The 24,850-nt window shown below is 43.1% G+C and overlaps 1 protein-coding gene across 1 annotated transcript in view; it reads right to left on the bottom strand.

Moving 5' to 3' along the window:
• The window catches only part of tsnare1 (T-SNARE Domain Containing 1), a 121,799-nt gene that overhangs the window by 45,987 nt on the left and 50,962 nt on the right, over positions 1–24,850 (bottom strand). The window contains exons 5-9 of the mRNA XM_080767205.1: positions 22,702–22,792; positions 22,516–22,590; positions 21,446–21,502; positions 16,652–16,813; positions 5,930–6,002 (exon numbers count right to left, since the gene is read on the bottom strand). Coding sequence (XP_080623331.1) covers positions 5,930–6,002; positions 16,652–16,813; positions 21,446–21,502; positions 22,516–22,590; positions 22,702–22,792 — 458 coding nt within the window. The remainder of the gene's footprint in view (positions 1–5,929; positions 6,003–16,651; positions 16,814–21,445; positions 21,503–22,515; positions 22,591–22,701; positions 22,793–24,850) is intronic.

The raw sequence follows: 24,850 nt of genomic DNA, 5'->3' as shown, positions 1-24,850 counted from the left end.
TGGCTGTATTTGTTGATGACATCTATTAGGGTAAGGTCACACCTAACTTTGATTCTGCCCATGTGTGTGTATGAATTATATATGCGCCAGGTGAGAAAAAGTATATTTGAAGCAGATAAATGTGCAATTGAATGAGTCCAAGACGGACAGCGCTGAAAGCTACTGCATTTGAGAGAATATGATAATATTATATCTCTGCTGTCGGGAAGTATAACCACCTAACTCCAAAATGTAAATTTTTCAGGAAATGGAAAATAAAAAATTTGAAAACCTTATATTTTGAAAACAAAGCAATACTGCCTCATCAAAGTTGCATGGTCTTATGACATATTGTTAATTACTTACATGAGAGGGGGAGAGGTGGTGAAGTTAGTTGCTTTAGCAGACAGTTTGAGGGTCCAATGGAGTTAAGAGGTTTTGCCCAAATTGTTTTTACTACTTTCCATCGCTTCAATATTTTTGAAACAACACACAGACATAAAGGGTGTTCAATAGCACTGATTTATGCATGGAGGGAAAACATCTAAAACCTCAAGAATATAGTTAGGAGGTTTCCTCCCGACAGTAATGATTATGCCCTCTTGATTAATTGTTAATTGTTAATTAAGTGTATTAATAGGCTCTGTTAGACCACAATGGAGTCCCCAGGCTTTTTTTGTTTACTGTACTGTGCTGTTTGACTAATAGAGTAATAGACAATCAATCAATCAATCAATCAATCAAGACCATCCACCCATTCCATTTCGATGTATCTTCTAGGAACTAATTTGTTGGACAAATAGCCTATATAACTAATTAAATCAACTAAATCAAATCAATCAACAAAAAAATCCATTTTGAAAAACAAAAACATTTTCTTCAAAGGACAGATATCATTTATATGGAAACTAAGGCAGTCCGAATGCAGTCCCAAACACTTCTGAAAATGCCACCTCTACATATTTGTGCATTATTCACTGGTCTAAATGTTAACCGCTCTAATTATACACAGAGCACTGGGGAAGCTGCAGTGTAAAAAGCCCTGTTAGTTGTGCGTCACCAGCGTCCAACTAAGTATATGAATCACCCTTTACTCTCCCACTCCTGTGGAATGGGGGTGAGGCGATGTGAGTGTGAAGACTGACTCCAAAGCCTATTTAAAGGGCATCTACATTAGACTGACTGAAGGCAGCAGACATGAGGACACTCCAAAACACAAAGGCGGTAATTAGTACATGGTGCTGCTCCCCATTTTACTCTAGAGGACCTCTCTAAGGGGACACGCACCCACGCACACACACACACACACACACACACACACACACACACACACACACACACACAGACACAGACACAGACACAGACACACACACACACACACACACCAGAGTAATATGAACAAGATATATCTACTGTACTGACTGAGGCCATACATTTCAGAGTTTTAAGGCGGCGTGTCTTCTCAGAGGTTCAGAACTTATTTGCCTGTCTGACCTAGTACAGTATGTCAATGCATCCAGTTTCAATGTTGTTGATATGAGTGAGGCATTCATTTGATGATGGATACAATAACATCAATGTTGTTTCTGCTCCTTAAAAGCATAATCGTTTGGATTTTCTTCTAAGAGTAGGTGGATTGGATGAAAGTAAAGTTTGTTTTGTAGCTATAGGACATCAATTGGAGAGTCTATGATATAGACACTGCTCTATAGTGTGTGGGGTTGGGCTCTATGGTGGGGCGGGGCATGCTCTATGGTGGGACTCGTCTGTGTGTTTATTACGAACAGATGATACAGGGTTTGTTTCGTTCGTTCAAGTCTGAATCCCACTCTTCTTTACATTGGTAAGAAGAAAAAACATACATAAGATGTATATATATATTTCCTATTTGAAGCCTATACAGAGGACATGGTGATGGTCACATTATTTATTGTGGCTCCTCTGTCCTAATAAAGTCTATCTGCAGCATGCAAGGACTGCTGGAGGTGCTTGGCACTGTATGGAGACAGCAGTGCTGTAGCTCATTTGCATAGCAGTTCATTTTTAGTCTGGTTGGAGGGAGAAGGTCATGTAGTGGGAGGGAATGGTTCATCATATATTGCAGCTTTGACGTCGTTAGTGTATCCACACAGAAGGACACGTCCGTATCAAGCCCTGATCCAATAAATGCAAAGACAATCAGCAGTATAGCTCGTCTACTGACATGCGTTTTTATTCAGGTAGAGACGCCTTCAGCACCATGTCCTGTCCCATGTACTCAACAGTGGTGGCATAATGTTTGCTCGTACGTGTTTGCCCTGCTGGTTATAGCCAGCATGGGGCGAGCGGCTACTGGAGTGTGTTATGTGTAGGCGCTCACTTCCAGTGATCTCATCTCATCTCTGCATCGGGAAGCTGTCACAGAGACTTGGTGAATATGATTGTGATGTGGCATCGCCTCCGCCATATCTCATGTCCTCCATATCAATAACACCACTCAGGAAGCTGCATGATGTGGTTGAAGACAGGCTGTTGTGTTTGCTGCATGATGGGACGTTCACACCTAGACGCTACAGGCACAGACGCTTCAGAAGCCCCTTGGCAAACAAACAGTGGCTGCTTCCAACAGAATTGTTTTTGTTGCGTGTGTTTGCTGCCATGATACCACTGCAGCTGGTGCTCTTGATTAAAAGCAGTCAGACTCTGCGGCTTTTGCTGAAATGTTGAAAATATTGTAATCTTTAAGTGTTAACCATTATTATGAAGAATGGTTGACCGAAAAACAAATACAACAGTCCTCTGAACCCCGCCCCCACCCCTCCTTGCTCTGTAAATACTGTAGATGCTTCTGAGTTTTCTACTAATATGTCTTGTATTGTATTGCATGTATCGTATTTAGCATCTTTGACTGAACTACCTGAAACTAACTTTTTCAATCAAGTATGCAATCAAATACACTGCGAGGAGTTAACGGGCAATTATGGGCATTGTATTTTGCCCGTAAACCTCAAGTTGATGGTACAATAGGGGAGTTTACCGGAGTTTGTTGTAAAGTTTAACAGGAGTTTCCTGTAATAAACACATCCGTATTTCATGCTTTTTGCGCAGTGATATTGCCGCAAAAATGACAAAAACTAACCCCCACCTCTTCATAACCACCTTTTTCCCCAAACCTAATTGTGATGATTAGAAATGTGTTCTTATTTTCATGTAATGATGAAGGACATTTTCAGTCAATCAATCAATCAATCAATCAATCAATCAATCAATCAATCAATCAAAGTCCTAGCTGCAGAAATGTCAGCAGGTGCTGCTTCTAGTTGGTGGAGATGTTGTAGATCCTCACATTTGTTGAAGGTGGCAGAAAATCTATGGAGCTGGGCCTTGGCCAACCTCCTCAGAGCATGCCAGTCCAGCTGAATGTCGGGGGCCAACATAATGTCCTGAGGAGGAGACTGCACCCTGAGATTGTGAGCCAAATTTGTGGATCTATTTGTCAAAGAAAAACATGCACTGCCTACTTTGATTGTTGTTGACACCAACCAAGGACCAACCATTGGAATGAGCATGTTTGCGCACACATACTATGGTCGAAAAGGCTGGAGAGTGAGTGGAACTACTAAATGTTTGTTTGACCTCAATCCCACAGGGAGAGAGGAAGTTAATGCTCAATGTACACATTGGCATAGAGTATGCAGAACCCACAGCCATGATAAGGTGGACACAACAGCTTTTCATCTATTGTGCAGAAAAGTGGGCCGGCATAAACCCTGTCGATACAGAAGCTCATTCACTGGCTTACAGAGGCATTTCACAAGCCTATGCTGCCGTGAAGCCACGGCCACTAGACATTTCTGAACTATATCTCTACATGGAAATGCCATTTCGTTTCTGTCTGGAGAAACCCAACATTAGTCCATGTTGTGGCTTCATTGTATCCACCAGGTTGACCCTGACCCCATGTGTGGGGGGGATGAAGACCACTTTGTTCAGTGGAACAGGTGTGGAGGAGATTTGTGCAGTGGTGTTTTTGATCGACATAGTGCCCCTACATCAGGTTCGATCTATTGAAAGTGTCAGGGTCTTTTTCCGGGTATGAGATCAGTCGGGCTACCCCTTCAACCTGCTGTCCAAGTGAGCAGCGAGGGCCAGAAGGTACCGGTGTTACAGCACTATGTGTGCTTTAAGTGTCAGTTGCAACCCACACCTGTAGTTAACCTTCTGTTCTGCCCAACATGCTCACGTATTCACAGTAGAGGATGACATTTTTTCGGGATTCAAGAATGAAAAGTTGACGGGAGCGGGAGGGAGAGGGAAAATCATCAATTAGCCTCATCATATTACCACAGATTAACTGTTCCTGGTGCCATATCTTTTGCATTAAAACTGCATGAAATCTACAAAGAACACAAAGTCCGGTGCGGGATGGGATCGGGAGTCATTATACCAGGAGTGGGACGTTTTTCCTTTCTTTTCTGTTCTTTTTTCTTTTTCCTCTGGCCTGGGATTGGGAGGGGATGGGTTTTTCTCTGTGGTTGTGGGATGGGACGGCCCTGGGGGAGGAAATCCACTCCTGTGTCATCCTCTAATTCGCAGTATAGTGCGAGTGGCTGCCCTCCTGTCTGCTGCTAAGGCAGATGGACGGACACGGATTGGCAGTTCACTCTGGGAGTGACTTCACAGTTTTGGCATCGGGTCAGAGTCCCAGAAAGGCAGGTAATAGGAAAGAAATAATTCACTGTAGCAGTGCAGACTGTGGAAGGTTTAATGTTTTTGAGGGGCGCTAGCCCCTCCTATAGTATATCCAGCTTTTAGTGTATGTTAACAAACATTAAATTCCCATTGACAATGAATGGAGAATTTCAGTGTCTGAGCAAATCAGCATAGTGTCTATTTTACGTCATGATGATGTACGATACTAAGAGCGCCCCTCACTGCACACAGTTGTGGGTTTTTTAATACCGATAATAGGTGCAAATTACAAAGATCCTAATGTTCCGATGTTCACTACATCTTCATCAGAGTCATGACTTTGACTTTTGCGCTAAAACCATAAAACTGTTTGAGCTGCTCCAGTGAATTCTTCCTGATCTGTTGCTGCTGTGTCCAACTCCCCTGACACACCAGACATGCCAAACCTACCTAGAGGTGGTGGACAGGGTAGAAGTATTAAACCTACCTAGAGGTGGTGGACAGGGTAGAAGTAGTGGGCTTAAACCTACCTAGAGGTGGTGGACAGGGTAGAAGTATTGGGCTTAAACCTACCTAGAGGTGGTGGACAGGGTAGAAGTATTGGGCTTAAACCTACCTAGAGGTGGTGGACAGGGTAGAAGTATTGGGCTTAAACCTACCTAGAGGTGGTGGACAGGGTAGAAGTATTGGGCTTAAACCTACCTAGAGGTGGTGGACAGGGTAGAAGTATTGGGCTTCACTCCCTAAGCACATAGCCGTGTGAAAAATAAAGGTTGCAATCCTGGTCACTGACGACAATGATGAGTTCTACAAGTCCTTGTAGGGATAGTCACCATATAGTATGTATAGTATAGACCATGTATATACTATACAGTAACAGTATAGACTCATCCTGATGGCTAATGCATATTTTTTAGGGCCTCCTATGTCCAACTTTTAGTGTGTGTGTGTGTGTGTGTGTGTGTGTGTGTGTGTGTGTGTGTGTGTGTAAACACAAACTTTGTCATAACACAAACATTAAATGCCATTGACAATGGACAATTTTGAGTGTTTGTGTAAACACAAACATTGCGTAACACTAACACTGAAGACGAAGGTGAGAGCGCAAATTCTGATGTACGATGATAAGAGCGCCCCTCACTTCACACGGGTGTGATTCTTTCATCTCAATATGAATGTGTGTGGTTAAACCCATGGACTCCAGATGGGATCATAGAACTAGAGTTATAAGACTGCTGTAGACATACACAGACATACAGCACACATGTACAGTACTTACCTATGGCGTCTCCCTGTTCATGCACCATGCTTGCCAGGTCCTTCATAATTTGGCTGATGTCCAGCATGTCTCTCTATATAAAGAAACAAAAAAAAAGAGTTGTTTTACCCATCATTGCTGATCATACATTACTGACCAGGGATCACTAACTTCACTAGAGCTCCATCTATTAAACTATTGCCTATAGTTGTGCTACCTTAATTGCTCAGCGGAATCCAGCAAAATTACATAATTAATAATGCAGCAAATAAAAGTGCCTAAAACAAGTTTCCGTTCAATTATTTCTCTGTCAGGGCACTGAGAGAACTGTTGGGGCTACGGTTGACCGGAGCTAATTCTCCACACTCTCCAAGCTTTAAATCTGTTCTCTGTGTATCAGCTCAGAGCAATATGGAGGCTTATAAAACCTGTGTCTATCTCCCTCTCACAGGTCCCCCCTTCTCCTCCATTATTGCACCGTGCAATCACAGCTGCGTTTGTATAGCCTAACGCAGTGGGCCATCCATCACAGGTGTCTGAGATTGCTGTGGAAACTGGCAGCCATTCTGGTCCTTGGCAAATGCCATCTGGACGGAGCCAAAATGGCCCCTGGCAAACGTCACAAATGCTAAAGACTTTTTGCATTCGTCTTTGGGCAACGCTGTCCGTCACTCGGGAATAGAATAACAACACATTTATTTTACCTGGCAAAGCGCTTTGGCAACCGTAACTCATTTCATTATAATGACAGAATGGTGTGTAACAAATGTATGAAACGCTGAGTGTAAGTGAAAAGAGAGAGAGAGAGATGGGATGGTCTTAGCTGGGACCTCTGCCTGAGGGGAGAGTGCGTGGGCAGGCTTAGGGCCAAAAGTGTGCCATCTTCTATATATCATTGAGTTTATATTCTATGGCCACTTTATTGGCCCTACTGCCATGGGACCAGGCTCTCTGAATTTTACTCTAAATTACCAGCAGTTCATTTTCATATTGCTTCATCCAGTGACATATACAGTACCTCTGAGATGAGTATGTGCGTGCGTGCATAGGTGCATGCATGCTGTTCTGAATAGTAACGTTTTTGACATAAATTAACAACATCCTCCAAATAGCCATATCCTCTGACAAAAACTTGTTGTTAGCCCTGGTCGAGTGCGTTAGCGAACTTTTTTGAAAGTTTTAACGGTAATATTGTATATTGTATCGATATTAGAATATTTGGCATAAATACAGAGATATGACATGTTGTCCATATGGTGTAGCCCTAATGTGAACGGTCAGATTGACTATAATAAACGTTTCTGACAATAATGGCTTGCACAATGTCAGGTATATGGATTAAACTGGCAAAAATAATCTACAAATTGACTTTGAATTTAAACTCCCTGGTTGCCCCCTGGTGGACTGTGTTTATGAGGGCCACAGCATTTTCTTCCAAGCCACAGTCAGTCAGCCTCACATCGTCCTCTGACAACCTGTCAATCCCGCCGCAGCTGGTATTGTGTGTCTTGTTGATGGGAAGAATGCACTTGAACAAACGGTGGACATGGCATGGTTAAAGGGGCCCGGCGTTTGTTCGTAATAAAATGTCAGTTGGAGATTCCGTACATCTGTTCCATCTGACATCGAGGCCACAGCGGAGACGGCGAAAACACAATTAAACTCTGGCCAAGATAGAAAAAATAAAAAAGAAGAAATCTACAAAAACAAGCCTGCCAGCGGCATCTTGATTGACAGCCCTGTCGGCAAGCGGGGCACGCCTCACGTTTCTGCAGTTGTAAGACGGCTGACTGATAGCGGCAGATATGAATGCTAAGATTACAGGTCCATCCAAAGACTTGGAACACGGCAGATTGCCTGATAAGAGAAGACGAGCGCAAAGTGTGTGTGTGTGTGTGTGAGAGAGAGAGAGAGAGACTTCTTCTGTGGATGTTGGCTGTCACATTTCATCGTATTGCCTGTATCACACCAGAGATTCTTCACCTCTCCGTAATCTTGCAGAAATAAGTAGCAGGTTTCCCCCCTCCTGCATGATGAAACTAATTTACCTCTTTAGGAAAGTAGAAGAGTGGTAGCATAAGAAGTGAACAGTTTCTTGATATTCGCAAACAAACTCCTCTTGAAGATGAATTGTATCACATAAGGTAGCAGAGATAACAAATAAAGGAAATATAAAGCAGGCTACAGCAAAAGTAAATCGCTTGGATTTTCTCAAAGGATTCCACACGTTTGCACTGTTGTTATCAAACCCTAATAGACAAGCACAGCGGAATGAACAGAAGTGGATTCTTTCAGTTTGTGAGATAGTACCACATATACAGTACTGTAGTGCAGAATCAGCTCCATGCACATAGTATTGGCAGACAAATTATTGTGGTAATTCAGAGGGGCCAGCAAGAGCCAAGCTAGTAAACCTACAGAGCAGTGGTGAAATGAACTAAGTACATTTACTCAAGTATAGTGTACTTTGAATTCTAATATCTTGAATATAGGGCCTATTACCTCCAGCACTAGTAGTATTGCTACACGGTGGTATAATGCTACTAACTACTTCATTACTTAACCACCGATGCAGAGTTGGTGAAGAGAACAGAATATAACATTTTATAGTCTTTTGAATAACACACCATTTAGTTTTAGTCCTATTTAGTCTTCTGAAGAACCTTTGTCTTTTAGTCTTAGTGTTAGTCAACAAAATGAACACAGTGGTGGTGATCACCTCTCGTGCCTGCAGAGGGAACTGTGGCACAAGGAAGTGTGTGTCTGCTGCATCGCCCGCCTCCTACAGGTGCCTGTCGACTGGCTCCGGTAATGGGAGCCTATTAGGTATGCAGATCAGACACAGGCGCAGAGGGGGAGGTGCCGGGCCACATGGCTCACAGCTCCCCTTCCGAAGGTGTCTGGGCGATGCAGTGCCCGCACTGTCACCCTCCAACAGGTGAGTCTGACACCCCCACAGCGGGGAACATTGACACATCTGACAACGACGGCCGAGTGGGGGGAGGGTGGAGGAAGGACAGGAGGGGCGGTTTGAAGGAGAGGAAGAAACTAAGAAAGCCTAAGGATGCATCTCGTGTCCTCTTATCTCTATCCTCGCTTGTCTATATACTGTATTAAGTGGAAAAAGTCGGTCTGCCATTTTGCCTGCCGTGCCTCTAATTCCTGCTCCAAGCCAATGAGCTACAGTACAGGAGTGAGGATTAGGAGGCACCACTGAGGAGCTGTGAGTGAGGGAACATAAAGTGCATCGTTCCAGGAAGACTTCCTCAACTGAACAGCATGACGCCCCTAGCTAGCAATGATATTTTACATTTGTGTGTGTGTGTGTGTGTGTGTGTGTGTGTGTGTGTGTGTGTGTGTGTGGCCGCTGGGGACATCGATGTGAAACTGTAGTGGGGCAAATTAACTGTGGCAAAGACTGTTCTGCCATCAATGATTTTTTTTGTGTGAGTGTCTAAGCAGAGTTATTAAGTTGGGGGAGAGGGGGGGGGGGGGCTCAGCTCAGTGGGCATCGCAAATAAATAAATGTTTCCTCTCTCCTTGTCTTGTTTATTCCATGCACCTCTGGTGGGAGGGACTAGTCACTATAAGACACAAGGAAAGGACTCGGAAGGAAATTACAGAATTACGATTGAGACACAGGATGCATCCTCATAAACTCAAAAACTCAAACAGCCGGGTTAGAAATGCACAAAATGCATGTGACGCCGGGCCAACGTGCTGTGAATGTGTACATACAGAGCAGAGCCTCTGCCTGAAGACCAAAAGCCTAATATCTCCCCTGGCCAAGCAAGGGGGATGCCCTGTAGGGCAGTGGATAACATGTTTGGCTTCGGTGTCCCTTGGCTGCACGACCACATTAGCCGGTGCGGCCGTGACAATTCTTATCTGACACCATGCAGTCCCCTCTCCACAGGCAACATTAGTCATCATCTGCTGTCAACGCTTGTCATTTCAATTCCCTTCTGTTTGCATTGCAGGGCAGGTCAGCCCATATACTGTAGCCTGTTAACCGTTTAAGCCCCATACACTTCACCCATATATCATACTGTCAATAGATTTATCGTTATATTAATTTGTATCTGTATTTACAAGAACTTGGCGTTTGTTTTTTGCTTTTTAATGGCAAAAATGTATAGGGTATTAGATTAAAAAAAAGTTTTCTTTTTATTGGAAAAGTTTAAAAAAATATTGCCAATAATGACATGAAAAATTACCAGATTAAAGAAAACTTCCCATCAAAATTAATTCAGATACTATTGTTATTGGATTGCTACCACATGCCAAAGTAAATAATTTGTGTCCTTTAGTTACATTGGAATTGCAACACCAGTGTGCCCGTTACCTCCCGCCCTCTGCTAAATAATCTCATGTCATGCATCCCAGGAAACATTTATTTGCGAGTAGCCGACAACTTGCCTCGTAAAAAGTGAGGGAAGCTAGGTGACTCTGGTATTAACTTTGAAAAGTAAGGACATCAGAACACATGACTCGTCGTTAAATTGCAACTCAGGACAATGCTAGACATTTATGGCTCTTTTTTACTATGAAGGGTAACGCCAAACCTTCTGTAACATGAAACTTTCCAGAACCAGCGAAGTTCTGTCATAGTTTTAATGGGTGGCTCTGCAAGAGGCTGACCGTTTATGACGCAACACAGTTTTCTGTCCTCCCTTTGTGGGCAGACCCTCCCTTTGTGGTGCAGAAAACGGCGTTGTGTATGTGTGTTTGTTTGTTTGTTTGTTTGTTTGTTTATTTGTTTGTTTGCGTTCGTGCGTGCGTGTGTGCGTGCGTGTCTATATTTTAACGCTAAATTATAATACAATTTCCCCCAGTTTAGCTGATATGCAAATTCCCCTTGAACAATGAACTCAATTGGGTTACCTGCCAGCCTTTAGATGATAAGCTTTATTGTTAACTTCAAGTTATCCATCAAGAGAAAAAGAGCATGTTGAAATTGTATATATAAATAATAAATGGAAATAAGCTCTCAAGCTACTTGGTGAATTATCTAATACCCTATGCATTTTGCCAATAAAAACATTGATCAACTGGTAAGCCCCACTTGTTCTGGGGAGGGTGTAGACAAGCACCTCTGCTACGCATGGAGTCACCAGCTGCTTCTCTTTACGCGATGGTGAGGACGCGACACATACGGAGGAACACATTATCCAAGTTCACTCAGAGTGCAGTGACTCCTAAACAAACCTTTGGGAGTCACCAGTGTTGGGACAGAGAACACATCCATTCAAGCTGAAGCCATGGAGGAATTGAATCCCATGCTCCACTGTGGGAGGCAGGTAGTCCCTGCAGCCCGTATTTTAACTGTACAATAATACAAATTAACTCACAGCACTTTGAGTTTATTTGCCATGAGATCAGGCTCACCGCTGATTGAAATATCAGTCATGATTCCACCAATCTCTGTACAGCTTTGATTTAGCAGCAGCATTGTAGGGGGCTAATTTTGACCATTGCTTCTTCATTCTAATATAATCAAATTCACCTGTGTGTAGATTAACACATGTATAACATATACCGGATTGTTCCAAACAACAGAACAGACTGACAAACCAAAATACATGTTGCTGTTCTCACTCAAGCTCTCTCAATATCAACTTGCCCCTCTCTCTCTCTCGCTCTCCCCAAAATAAATGTGTTTAATGCTGATATGAGATTCTCTCCCACCCGGGCCCATAGGCATCGGGCAACAGGACACAGTGTCACCGCCGCGGCAGAACAACTCTTAAGCAGATTTATACGCATGCTTACTGGTGAGAAAAGGGGAGGGGACAATGACATTTTTGCCCACACCACCGCCGGCAAAGGACTTGAACATGAGATGTCTCTTTTTTGCCCTTGCTGAATAAACGGTTTATAATGTAAAATCAAATGTTTCCTCTCAGGCAGCAGCCCAAGGACCTATAAAGTCCTTACCAAGAGCGCAGCCTGAAGGGCAGTGCGGGAGATATAGCTTCTGACAGCAAGAGGAACAGTGGGTTGATGTTGCAGGAGTTCAACTCTCTCCCGTACTCAACATTTTGTAATGGAGCCTTCCCTCCCTTATTTTACACAAACCTCACTCCACTTGACATAATTTATTCTCATTTGTACTGATGGCAAAAAAATCTAATGTATTATTTTATAATAGGAGCCTGAGATGTCTCTTATCAACTCTTGAATGTATTCAAGTGTGCTCATGAATTCAGATGACTGCATTCTTACAGAGTGCCGGTGTGCTCATCACTTTGACAAACGCGGCGAACAATAATCGATCAGAACATCAAGACTTTTGTTCCAGTGTGTGCAGTAGAAACAAACAAAGCAAAACCAATATGGCATTTGATCGGCAACATGGTGTGATAATAAATGGTCAATTATTATGAGGTGATTTCTATATAGAGTCCTGCGTTTTCCTCCTCGTATGCCGTCTACACTGAAGGGTAACACTGAAAGAGAAAGCGGTGTGGTTCCATGCATCATCTATGGTGAGGAGCGTATGATGTTTCACACGGTTTGTGCACACGCTTTTAGTGCATGGGGAAACTAACTAAGTTTGAATTTGGCATAAGTCATCTAAGTAAACAGTCTCATGTTTCCGTAGCTTGAGGCAGCTTCATGTACAAGTGGACCCCGGGGACAAGACGCTATATGTCACAGGGATTTACCCCAGAGCCCTTGATGTAGAGTGCCAAGCAGGGATTGAGTGCCATTTTCGTATGACTCTGCCAGGGATTGAACCTCGACCTCCCAATCTCAGGGAGGTCGAGGTTCTAACCACAAGACCACTGAGCCTACAGTATCTTATTCAAATCCACCGTGTTTTAGTGTGTAGAGAGTGTACAAATGTAAACAAACGGAACTGTGCTGGTCCATTTTGTTACATTTGTATACTGTACTCTCTGTAGTTACAAAGGGATAAGTTAACACTTATTATGCTAATGAAATGTATACTGTACACGTCCTCTGAATTAAAACCACAGGGTGCGTTGGACATGTATACACGTCTTTAGGTCCTTTTTAATGATATAAAACGGGATCACTGAATCAATCTTTTGACAGCGGCCGTTGCTAACTTACTAGGCAACACTGCTCAGAGCTCCTGGACATGTTTTGCAGATGAGCGCAGCCATTCACTTCCTTGTTTACGGGCCGACAAAACTATTGTCCTAATTTCTGATTTAAGCAAGCATCTCGTTTTGGAATATTAACACTTATAAAGAGAGATCAGACTTATTAGCGCGAGGTAGTAATGAACCCTCCCGGTTTTTGGAGGAAATGGAAGGCGGGGCCTTCCAGAGTAAACTCTGCCCATCTGCTTGGCACTCTAGTGCCTTTATTCTGAAAAATGTATAGTTAGTTAACACTAGAAAGGATTATACAGTGTCGAATAGATACTGTCCCAAGGATGCATTTGATAGGACAGACACTGTGCACTGCCAGATGTTGTATTCACATTCCCCTTGAATGCTGTCCCCTGCCATTGTTTTCTTTAGTGTTTATTTTTTTTGTATCACTCTTTTATGAATTAATTTAGGATGCAATGATGATGATAGGACCAAAGCCAGGAGGGGATGGTGTGAAAGGGTCGGTTATAGGGGACAAGTGGAGGGGGTTGATTGGGGGCACAGAATCCGTCACAGGAGCGCCGATACCAAATGTTCTGCCTCCATGCATTCCCCTTGTCAGAAGGTTCCAGAATGAACACGGTGACACTCAAGGACGATACGCTTGAATTCAATTACCCGTCCCGGGAAAGAGAGAGGGGTGGGAGGGGTGATGGCAGTGAGGTGAGGTGAGGTGGTGGGCTGTCGGTTCCGCCCCAGACTGGTTCTCCTGGGGGGGGGGGGGGGGGGGTTGGGGGGGGACTACAACCACTGTAGAAAACCAAAAAAATAAACAGCATCCCTGGTGTGCAGGAGCATGGAGAGGAGGTCCCGACCTCTGCGTCCCCCCATAGACGTCACGTCCCATCAGGGCACCACACAGCGTGGCTCTAGTCATCTGCAGAAACCACGAGACACACTCCCTCCTCTCCCTCCCTCTGAAGAAGAGTAAACTACAGCAACCCCAGCCCCAGGTCAACTGTTATCCAGAGAGAGAGAGAGAGAGAGAGAGAGAGAGAGAGAGAGAGAGAGACAGAGAGACAGAGAGACAGAGAGACAGAGAGACAGAGACAGACAGAGAGAGAGAGAGAGAGAGAGAGAGAGAGAGAGAGAGAAAAGCTGGTAGACATGACAGACACAGGTCTCTCGGTCTTGGGGCCTGGGGAGACGGAGAGAGAGAGAGATAGAGAGGGAGCCAGACAGAGAGAGGAGGGGCATGACCCGCTGCAAACAATGTTGATTTAGTGGAATGGAACAACCAGAGAGGGATGTTTACAGTTTACAGTGTGTGTGTGTGTGTGTGTGTGTGTGTGTGTGTGTGTGTGTGTGTGTGTGTGTGTGTGTGTGTGTTTGTGTGTGTGTGTTGGGGGGAGGGGACGTGGGGTCCAGAGAGACAGAGAGAGATGCAGAAAGCACACTGTCAGATGCTATCAGCCTCCTGGAAGGAAGGAAGCACATCAAGCTCTTCAGCACCTTGCAGAACGCTGCCTATGACATCCATCCATGGCCGTATGACTAACGCACGGCCTGAGAGGCCATCAAGTTATCCACCTCGCCAGCTCCGCTGAGATGAGGCTGTCACTTGGCATTGGGGCCTTTTCAGCGGCTTTCACAGCCACTTCTGTAAGGGGAGATTGATGCTCGTCCATTTTTCCTTTCTTTATCCCCCCCCCCCGACACCCAGCCGGCTCCCTCTCAACCGCGGCCACCGCGGTGGGATTAGCTGATTTGAACATTGATGATGTTCCGACAGCTCTGACTAGGCAGAGAGATGTGTCTTCATTAACCGGCAGAGTGCTCTAAAAACATTATCATTAGTCTTCAGAACCACTGGATGGTGAGCTTCCAGCCATGGGCCCGCCACTGCCTCTCACAAGCTTGTCATCGCGGAGAAAAATAATAATAAAGCATCCTGGGCTGCCACGCCATGTGTCAGGTTCTTATCACTTTGATTTAGCCATATGGCTGTGAGACGGCCAATGAAGTTTATCAGTCGTCAAAAGTTTCATCACCGGGATCCCGCAGAAAGCCGACTGGCAACTTCAATAAATCCGACATCAGGGAGTGTCGTTCAAGATGACAAACAGCCCAAGACAGGCACCCCTTTTTGTCGGCATTGTGTGGGCCTGGCCGTCAAAACATAATCTGACTCACATCAGAGCAGAGACGTGCGTGCGCGTGTGTGTGTGTGTGTGTGTGTGTGTGTGTGTGTGTGTGTGTGTGTGTGTTTTATATAGTAGTCGCACTCCCCTACACCTGAAAGTGAGCATGGAAAACATCATGATTCCATTACCCATTATGATTCCATACACATGTTTCCCAGGTAACACAACAAGTCCATAAAAGCACCTTAGTAATTGGGTAGGATTCAATATCCTGCAGCAGCATGAAGGCACCGTGACAAAATACTAATAAGCTTTTGGAGGAGGGAGGAACCAGACAGGGACTGTCTGATTTCTTATTTACTGACGTGGTCTGCGCACGCCCGGCAGATGTCTGCCTATTTATTTGGGTATATTGTATATTAAACCGACGTCCTGCTGGTATCTCAGATGTCGGGCTGATTTAACCCATTTAGACCTGAGGCTGATTCTAAAAAAATGGCTTCTAAATCCTAACAGTTTTCTGAAAAACGTAAGTTTCTATGTCAGTGGTGCTCAACCTTTTTCAGTATTTGGCCGCGGACCCCCATCTGAAAATATGTAGTTCCAGGGACCCCACCGAAGCAAAGATTTGAGTTAAAAACTTTCGCACTGAAAGAACATAATATTCAAAGATTTGGGGCACATTTTCAGAATGTTACAAAAATAGCAGATCTACAAGCTTGTAGATCTGCAATTCTTTTAAATAGCTAAAGTATAACATAATGCTTAAAACACCAAAAGGGTTTCCCGTCCTAAATGGATTAAAGGCAAGTTTAGTGGCTTGTGCAAGAGAGCAAGACTATAAGGAAAGCCTCATACACAGAAAAGCCATTATGGAAAACTGCTGCGTTCTCTTTGATCTAGACTAGACTAGATGGAAGCTAGTAGGCTCTGTGCTCTGTACCGTACTGTATCTGTGTCCCAGTCTTCCAAAAGGTCTGTGCTCTGTACCGTACTGTATCTGTGTCCCAGTCTTCCAAAAGGTCTGTGCTCTGTACCGTACTGTATCTGTGTCCCAGTCTTCCAAAAGGTGGCATATTCGCATTTCCTGTTCCAGTTTTGTGTTTTCAGTTCCAGTGGTAGAAAGTAAATCATGCATTTAAGTTTCTGTACTTAAGTACAATTTTGAGGTACTTTTACTGTACGTGAGCATTTTTCAATACTTCATTAAAGTGTACTATATATCACTACATCTGAGAGACCAATATTGTATTTTTTTTACTCCACCATATTTGACAGCTTTAGTTACTGGTTACTTTGCAGGTTTTGATTATTAATACAAAACACACGTTAACCAACAGCTTTGGCTAATCGGAAATAAAGCTCATAATGCAACTCATCACGACATGTTGTTTACTTGTAGATCTGTAGATTTCCACTATATCCTGTATATACAGATTATATCTTAATAATTGTTCATTAATCGCGATCGCGGCTAAAGCATAATCGTGCTGCCGGTGCTGTTTCTATAACATGAAGTGTGTTTTTCTCACCTCGATGTGAAGCAGCGCCTCCTCTCTCTCTCGGAGCACCTCCACATCCTCCTCGCTGATCTCAGACAAGAAGGCCTGAGAGTCTTCCGCCGGCTCCGCGGCGTCTGCTTCTCCAAAAAGAGGACCCTCCTCACACAGCTCTGTGAAGGGTGTCTGGGGACTCTGTGGCACACACACCCACGCATGCACGCAGACACACAGGCGCACACATGCAAACACAGAAGGAAAGAGAAGGAATTAAGAGTAATAAGCAAGATATATTTTTGTTGGTTTATTTTTGCATTCCTAATGTATCCCACCTCTCCCTGGCTGACTGCACATACAGTGCAGTAGAAGGCATGCTAGTGGGCCAGTGTATAGGTCCAAAGCACAACTAACTGAGTCACAGTTGGCTGTGTGTATACTGGCCCTCAACTGACTCACCTTTACTGAGTCACAGCAGCCTATATGCTCCCTCTTCCACATGCACCTCCACAACAACACAAACAAGCAAACCTGACACCGTCAGGACACTGTTCACCAGTCAGATGGGGCAAAGCCACATTCAACCTTGCACACCTGTTTTGGTATTGGTATTAGTGATTTTTTTTTTTATATATGTAGGCCTATAATTTTAAAAGAACGGCGAAACAAAGTACCCACATTTCCATTTCTTTATTGGCACACACCAAAAAGGAACGCTTGCGCGTTTCGGCTATGCAGCCTTCATCAGAGCAAACTAAAACAACCTTCACTGCATTTATACTGTGGCCTTCTGTTTCAGAGTGTACTGCAGACACAAAGGTAACGACGACAGGCTCCATTATGTTACGGGTTACAGTACTTTTCCCTGAATCGCCCACACATATGACAAATTCTCATGAATGTGCTCTGTTTTCTCTAAATGAACTCACTGTTCACTGAACCCACCGTGCACCGCTGCGATAATCACGGTTCCATAATCTGTCCTCCCCTCTCCTCTAAAGCTTGGCAGCGTATAAGACTTTCAGCAGGTTGAAAGATCTTCACTATGCATAAGGCCCTTCACACTTTATTAAATAAAAAATAAAAAAGACGGCCTCGTTCAAGGTTCTTTGTGAGCGAAACCGCACTTAATATGAATCATTCATTAACCGAACTCTTTCAATGGCTGTCCACAGAGCGATAAGTGGCAGGCACCTTGAGGACTGATATGGTATATAAGGCTTCTATATAGAACAATATAACCTTTCATGAGTCTAAACTGAAATGTAAGCTTTGTGTACTGTAGAGTCTTCCATACCACTTTCAACCAGATCTGGAGGAAATGTGTCTCTAACACCAGTGGTGAAATGGTCCATGCATGGCCACTGATGACCCGCGTTTGAACCCAATTCGCTAAAATGAGCTGAATATTAGCAGCAAGCTTTTCAGGGAGGGATAACGAACCGTGCAGTCCAGAGATGGTGATATAGAGCGTCGCAGTCCCGCCCCCTACCAGGGCCCAGGAAATGATTCCCCGTTCAAAGTATTTATTTAAAGACCTTGTACAAAGCCAACTCGAGTTGTGACAAATCATGACAACAAACACAACAGAACGGCAGGTTACAACACTTGTTTTGTTGTTTTTCTTCTTTGTAATTATTTGTTCGGCCGACAATGTTGTTGTGTGTTGTGTTTATTGTCATGATTTGTCACAACTCCAGTTGGCTTTGTCCGCGGCATAAACGTCTTTAAATAAATACTTTTTGAAAAGCCTATGGATAAAATGAACGGGGAATTCACTTGTGAATTCACTTGTGAATGTCACGAGGCGTGACCATAATATGGAAGCGTAATGTCATGAGGCGTGACCATACTGTATAATGTATATGGAGGTGTGATGTCACAAGGCGTCATGTCACAAGGCTTGGCCATATATGGAGGCATGGTTGACGCAACAAACGAACAAATGGGAAATGCAGGTTTTCATAGTAAATGCGACATACAGTACACAATGCTTGTGTAAAGGATTATTAATGCAACAGCACAACACTGCATCGCTTAATAGCCTACAATACAATGTAACAATAACAGCACACCAGGTCTGTCTGGATCAGCAGGAGATACATGTGCATTTTCATATCTTTCTTTATTAGGTTCTTTGAGTATCAACCAACATCCTCTAAGGCGCCAGTCACACCTATCAGACAAGCGTCTTATCAATGTTTTATGGTTTTATCTGTCTTGTCGTTTGTCGCATCAATTGACCACAATGCTTTGCGGAATCTGGGCGGTGCGTGGGCGGTGCGAGGACATGCGGAAACAGATCCACGTGTTGCCTGTTGTTGTCCTTACGCTGTTAGCTGCGGGACACAGTAGCTAGTAGCTTGTTGGTTGTGTCAACGTGTTGCGTCTCCACTTTATCAGTACCACTACCACAGTAGGTGCCAAGTCTGGCACTGATTCCGTGTGTATGTATATAGCCTCCAGGTACGCAGACTAAGCATGGCATCATTGTGGAAAATTAATATTTTCTGTTAGCAACGACTCCATTATTTTTAATAAAGCGCATCCATTTTACCACAACACACGACTTGCTGCATTTCAGGCTGTTAGCCATGACGCAGACGTCGATGCAGGCTATAGGCGAAATATAGGATAAGAGATGACATGCGTCTCCAAGTTGGAGCCTATAGTTGCGCCTGGGCGCACAGCTCTCTCCTATCTGCAGTCCGACCGTTCAGCGTTACTTCAGGAGAGGAGACGACAGATTGAAGAGTGCATGCCACTGCTTTGGCATTGCCAGTGGACACCTCGATGTTAATGTTATTAAAAGAAATGAGAGGAGAAAAAAAAGGGGGGGAATCATATAAGCATTAGGCTATATAGACCAGAGCTAGGTTAGGAGTGAATGATAAAATGCATGCACCTTGAATTATAACGTTTGTTTTAATTTTCTGTTCGGCCACGACGGGCAGGGATTATATTTTCCTGTTGAATTGCTTACTGGAACAGACCAAACTACTTTACTTAACAATAAAATCATTTTCGTTACGAAAGTGCATAGGCTCTTTCCTCTTCCGTGTCTGCACTGAGTGCACTCTGCAGAAAAAAAACAACAGAGTGTGAAAAGACCGCCCAGTGCAGCGTAACAAACGGACCTTCTCTCCTATTGGTTGGCGGGTAAACCCAACCCTTTTTGTCTTGTCTGAAGTCCCGCCTTGTTCTTCAGCTTGTCGCCTACAAAATGTTTTCTGTCTTGTGTCTTGCCCCCCCCCCCCCCCCCCCCCCCCCACATGAAACACGTTTGTCTGATGAAACCACGTGACTCCCATTAGAAATGCATTGGGAGCTGTCTTGTCTGATGCTTTTCATCAGACAACCATAAGACGCTTGTCTGATAGATGTGACTGCGGCCTAAAGTTGTAGAAAATGTGAAACTGTCTCCAAAGTGCAGTGACAGACTCACTTTTAAAATAATTTGCTATTCATTCAGCTGTGGCTCGTGTGGCAAATGAGTTGAGAGTATATTGCAGTATTTAATTTGATCGTCAGCGGCCTTATCGGTGAGAGACAAACTCCTCCCCTTCTTGAGTGCAAAGAACATTTTCTAATCAGAAAATCAAGATTGTGATACTGTATATATATTTTTAATAATAATAACAACCAACAGAGTCTATTTGTGACAATCTTGCTCATTTGTCTTCATTGATTGCTGATTTATTGCTTACCATATTATCCATTTGGCAATGTGTATTATACAGTAGCCTACATCATGCTACAAATGCACACATCTGACGCACTACATTTTTCTCACTGCAAAATATACATCTGCTAAATTCCTATATTGTAAATTGTAAGACATTGACATCAACAAAAAACACAGAATAGTGACGAATGGCCAGGTGATCTATATAGCAGATCTATGGTCCTGGATATTACAGAATTATTAAAGTATATTGAGGTTCATGTTGTTTGTTCTCATCTCTCTGTCTATAGACATGTGTGCTGTTTGGAGTGCTCTATGATGTGCATGAATATGAAATGTGGACGTTGAGTTTTCTGAAGAGTTTGCCCTTATTTGAAAAGTTGAGTGAGTGTCAAAGCAGGCTTGAAATCCAAAGGGACTGTCAATGAAAGTCTGATAAAACCCTTAAAATATGGTAATACTTGCAATCTATTTCAATCTTTTTTTATAACTGATTTTTCCACCTAGATTATTTTCTTTTTTATCAGTATTAACCACACAGAGGGGGTGAAACTTAATTTAATTAACTTAGCTCTATCTCCCATATCTGTGGCTCAAAGTGAACCTCAGCCTCTCTCGCCTCCTCGGCTCTAATATTTCCAGTACTGAAATAGAGAAGGATGATCACATTGTATAATGTTTCTATTCTCCTTCTCCTCGAGGGATGAGGGGAATGAGAATTGCCAGTGAATTAGGTGTATCTATCAATCCCTATAAGTACCATCGTCTCACTTTATGAAACATATGAAAGAGGACCTAGCTGCATCAAGGCGTATAATCAAAACTAACAAACAAATCATGTGTTCATGTGTGAAACTCCAGCCAGTACTGTCACTTAACGTGGACCTGCAAGGAAAACAGAAATGACGGTGCATGTTTTAGCTAGAGACTAAAGTCAAGCTGTGACTCAAGCAGGATAAGAAAGAGCAATTTCCTCTAAAAGGAAGTGACACTGAAGCTTCCCAGTGAATAGATTTGCTTCGGCGCAGCAGAGTGGAAAACACTACACAGTTGGTCCTTGCAAGGATGCAATCTCACACGGAGAGACCTATCTTATCATGCTGCTCTTTTATGGCTAAAAGGCTGAACAAAGGACAGACTCTCACCTGTTTCTTGTCTTTCTGTGCTGCGGGTAGCAAGGCCCTCGAGCGGTCAGCAATTTTCTGAACAAGGAAGCAATGGAGAGGAGGGAGTGTCAAACTGTGTGGGCAACTGATCACAGAACAGAGAACCTCTGCGTATTACACGCGCCCGAAATTGGGAAACTTCAACGCATCGTCTTTGGTCTGAACTAGGTAATGCTACCATATATATATCAGAGGGAATAAAGAATGAGTAATCCATATTTGTGAGCATATTAAATGCACAACATTTCAAAGGTTATTGTGAAATATCTGCCTTGAAGATCTTTCTGGAAATTTTAATTACATTTTAACCAATCTGTATGGCAGCGTACTGTATGTAAATACACAAACTAACACGACTGCAGTTGTCAAGAAATGCCTAGTCTGTAGGACAACAACTGTTGACAAGCGGCATTGCATCAATTATCTCTTCTGCTCAAACAGGCTTTCCATTTTAGCTCAGCAGAAGACACGTTGCTCTGAGACCAGGTTTCAAACTAAGTATACTTTTGGAAACCTGTGCTGTACATGTCTGTCTTTTTGGAAACTTGGGGGACTAAGGGTATGCATATATATAAAGTGAGCGGAAAATCGAATGGCAAAGTGAGTTTAACGTAATTTGACGTTGTTTAATGTAAACAGATAGGACTTTTCTGTTTGGATGTATGGACTGTCAAAGCCAGAAAGTAGGTTTTTGGCCACTTAGTAGGCCTTCCCGCATACTTCTGGGTATGATGATGATGATATCACATCCATACCCTCTATTTGTATTGTTTGTCTTGTTGAAGGACAATCTGAAGCAGTCAAACCAAATGAATCACAATAATATTTTCAAATGCACGTTTGCAACAATTTACACGGTCCATGGATTACAAGGCAGTGAAAACAAACCAAAAGACTAAACTAATCTTATAATGATAGAGTTTCGGTTATGGTTGGGAGTTATTCATGCTCAAAATATTAATTTGTCTTATAATTAATTCTTCACTTATGCATTAATGCCATTATTGTCAGGGGAATGGCTAACCTGAGTGTATATGTATAGGTATTACCTTTTGTAGATCCCCATAACGCTGGACAGACTCTGAGAGCTCAGTCTTTAGTCTCGTCAGGCGTAAACGGTCTTGCTGTGAGAATAACAAACACAAGATTGGGTTTAATCATGTGAATTTTTTGCTTATTCCTCCATTTCTTCTTCGAAATGAGAGCGAATGATTGAGGGGGTGAGTGTGAAATACCCGTGAAGAGCCGCTGATTATATCAGAGAGCTGTTTGACGAGTTGGCTTGTGGTAGTGATGACTTTATTGGTTTGCTGCTGTATGGAGTGTCTGCAATGACAAAAAGTGTGAAAAAGCACAAGTTAGAGATGTGCACAGGCATACATACCATTAAAAGACAGGTAGTTCCAAGGAAGCAATCTGATTGGTTGAAATAGCTCTCTATCCGTGCTTCAAACAAGCATGATGGCACACCTAATCAAAACATAAAAATCAGCTGTGCAGGGCAGTCCCCGGTTGAGTGGCTACTACAGGACATTTTCAGTCGTAGTGTGGCTATACATCATTACATCATTAAATTAAATTGAGTTGACTTCTGTGCTGCCTACGTAACTCGCCTATCGGCTTGTTCCTGCAGCAACGCAGGCGTGCCATTAATAACGGTAATGCACACCCTCGAGTGTAATATTGCTTAAATAAAAGACAGACAGACACAAAGGAACAGCACGTCATCGTGCTTATGGTTATATAAGGCTTAAGCTATTCCCAACCTGTGGGTCTGGGACCACTGGTGGAGCATGAGATTATTGTAAGTGGGCCCCAAATAACTGGCAAAAAATGGCATTTTAATGAAATTTTAATTAAAATATTGTAAAAAATAACAATGTAAAAGACATATATTTTTTTGTTTAACCTTGAATAGCTTGTTTTCATTGTGATACCCTTAAAAAGGATCATACTATACTAAGTTCCATTGGTCCAAGCTGAAAGCTTTTAGAATATTAGTTTCAGAAAAGGTTGGGAACCACTGGCTTATATCCTGTGTACTACCACGAGTTAGCTCAGGGGTTTCAACTGATTTTGACACAGGGACCACCATCCTGATTCCTGACTAAGAGCAACCTATTGTGTCGGGTGGGTCCGACTCCATCATAGACCCACAACAGTGGTGGGGGTTCATGCACCATTTCATGGGTTAAGTTTATTCATTCATCCATCCATCCATCCATCCATCCATTCATTCATTCTTCCTTGTTCCTCACTAATCACACTATCACAGACTACATTAGTTTGACAAAACAAATCTAGTTTTCAAAGCATTGTATTACCAGTAAAAAGCAGGTATAGATATCATTTGGCTATATTTTTTGTTGTATACAACAACATTTGAATGCATCAACTATTTGCAAAAGTATATTTTCCTGGACCAAACAGGACAGTAGAGGACACCCCAAATCCTCTCTCAAAATTATATTATTCACATGCAAACAAGAAACAACAAACTTTTTTTAAAGTGTGCTCCAGAGACCAACCAACATGTGTGAATCAATATTAACGACTGTCAGACAAAGGCGTAGAGTGAGAGCTCTTCATGTTCTCTGGAACACTGCGTGGACAGGACACCGTGAGAGATCTCTGAGTAGGAGGTTGATAAAAGAAGTACTCCGATTTTGTTAACTTAAGTAAAAGTAGCAATACATTTGACACTGGGTGAAAAAAATCAGTTATATATAGCCTACATCGTGGGATAAAACAAATACATATATGACATTTTAGAATTACAGCAGAGCAAAAAAGCCAAAGTATAACGGCTTAATCGTTGAATGTTTTCCGCTAAGTAACTATAGTAATTAAAGCTCAAAGTAAAAGCACCTCAAAATTGTACTACATATACTTAATATACTAATAGTTACTTTTCACCATTGATGTGGAGGAAGTTCCTTTTATGTTCTCAGAAACACTGTGTGGAAGATAGGAGGTTGATAAAAGTACACGCCCGCCCAGTGACCTGGGCAAGCATCCAGATATTCCTACTATGTATTCACCAAATCCTTTAGATGCACAGTTTAAGACACTGATTAAATGTATATGCACTCTCCGGTCGTCTGGGGGTTTACTCCTCACATAGGCCCAGTCCACGCCCGCCAGCCCTGACACAACCACGCACGGGCTGCTCCGTAGAGATAGGCGAGAAACACAAACAGACTCTAGTCCCTCATACTCAAATATTGATCCGGAGCTGTTGGGAGGGACAGGGGCAGAGGAGCAGACGTCCGACGGTGCACTGGGGACGGCGGGGGCATGTCACTGTAATTCTCTGTGCGCTGCGAGAGGAACCAAAGCAATGTGGTGGAAAAATTGTTGATGGAAACTGCATCTATTCAGGCG

This window comes from Protomyctophum bolini (assembly GCF_963924005.1).
Source record: "Protomyctophum bolini genome assembly, chromosome: 7".
In the NCBI taxonomy this organism is placed as follows: Eukaryota; Metazoa; Chordata; class Actinopteri; order Myctophiformes; family Myctophidae; genus Protomyctophum; species Protomyctophum bolini.
This window is presented reverse-complemented; position numbering and strand designations above follow the sequence as displayed.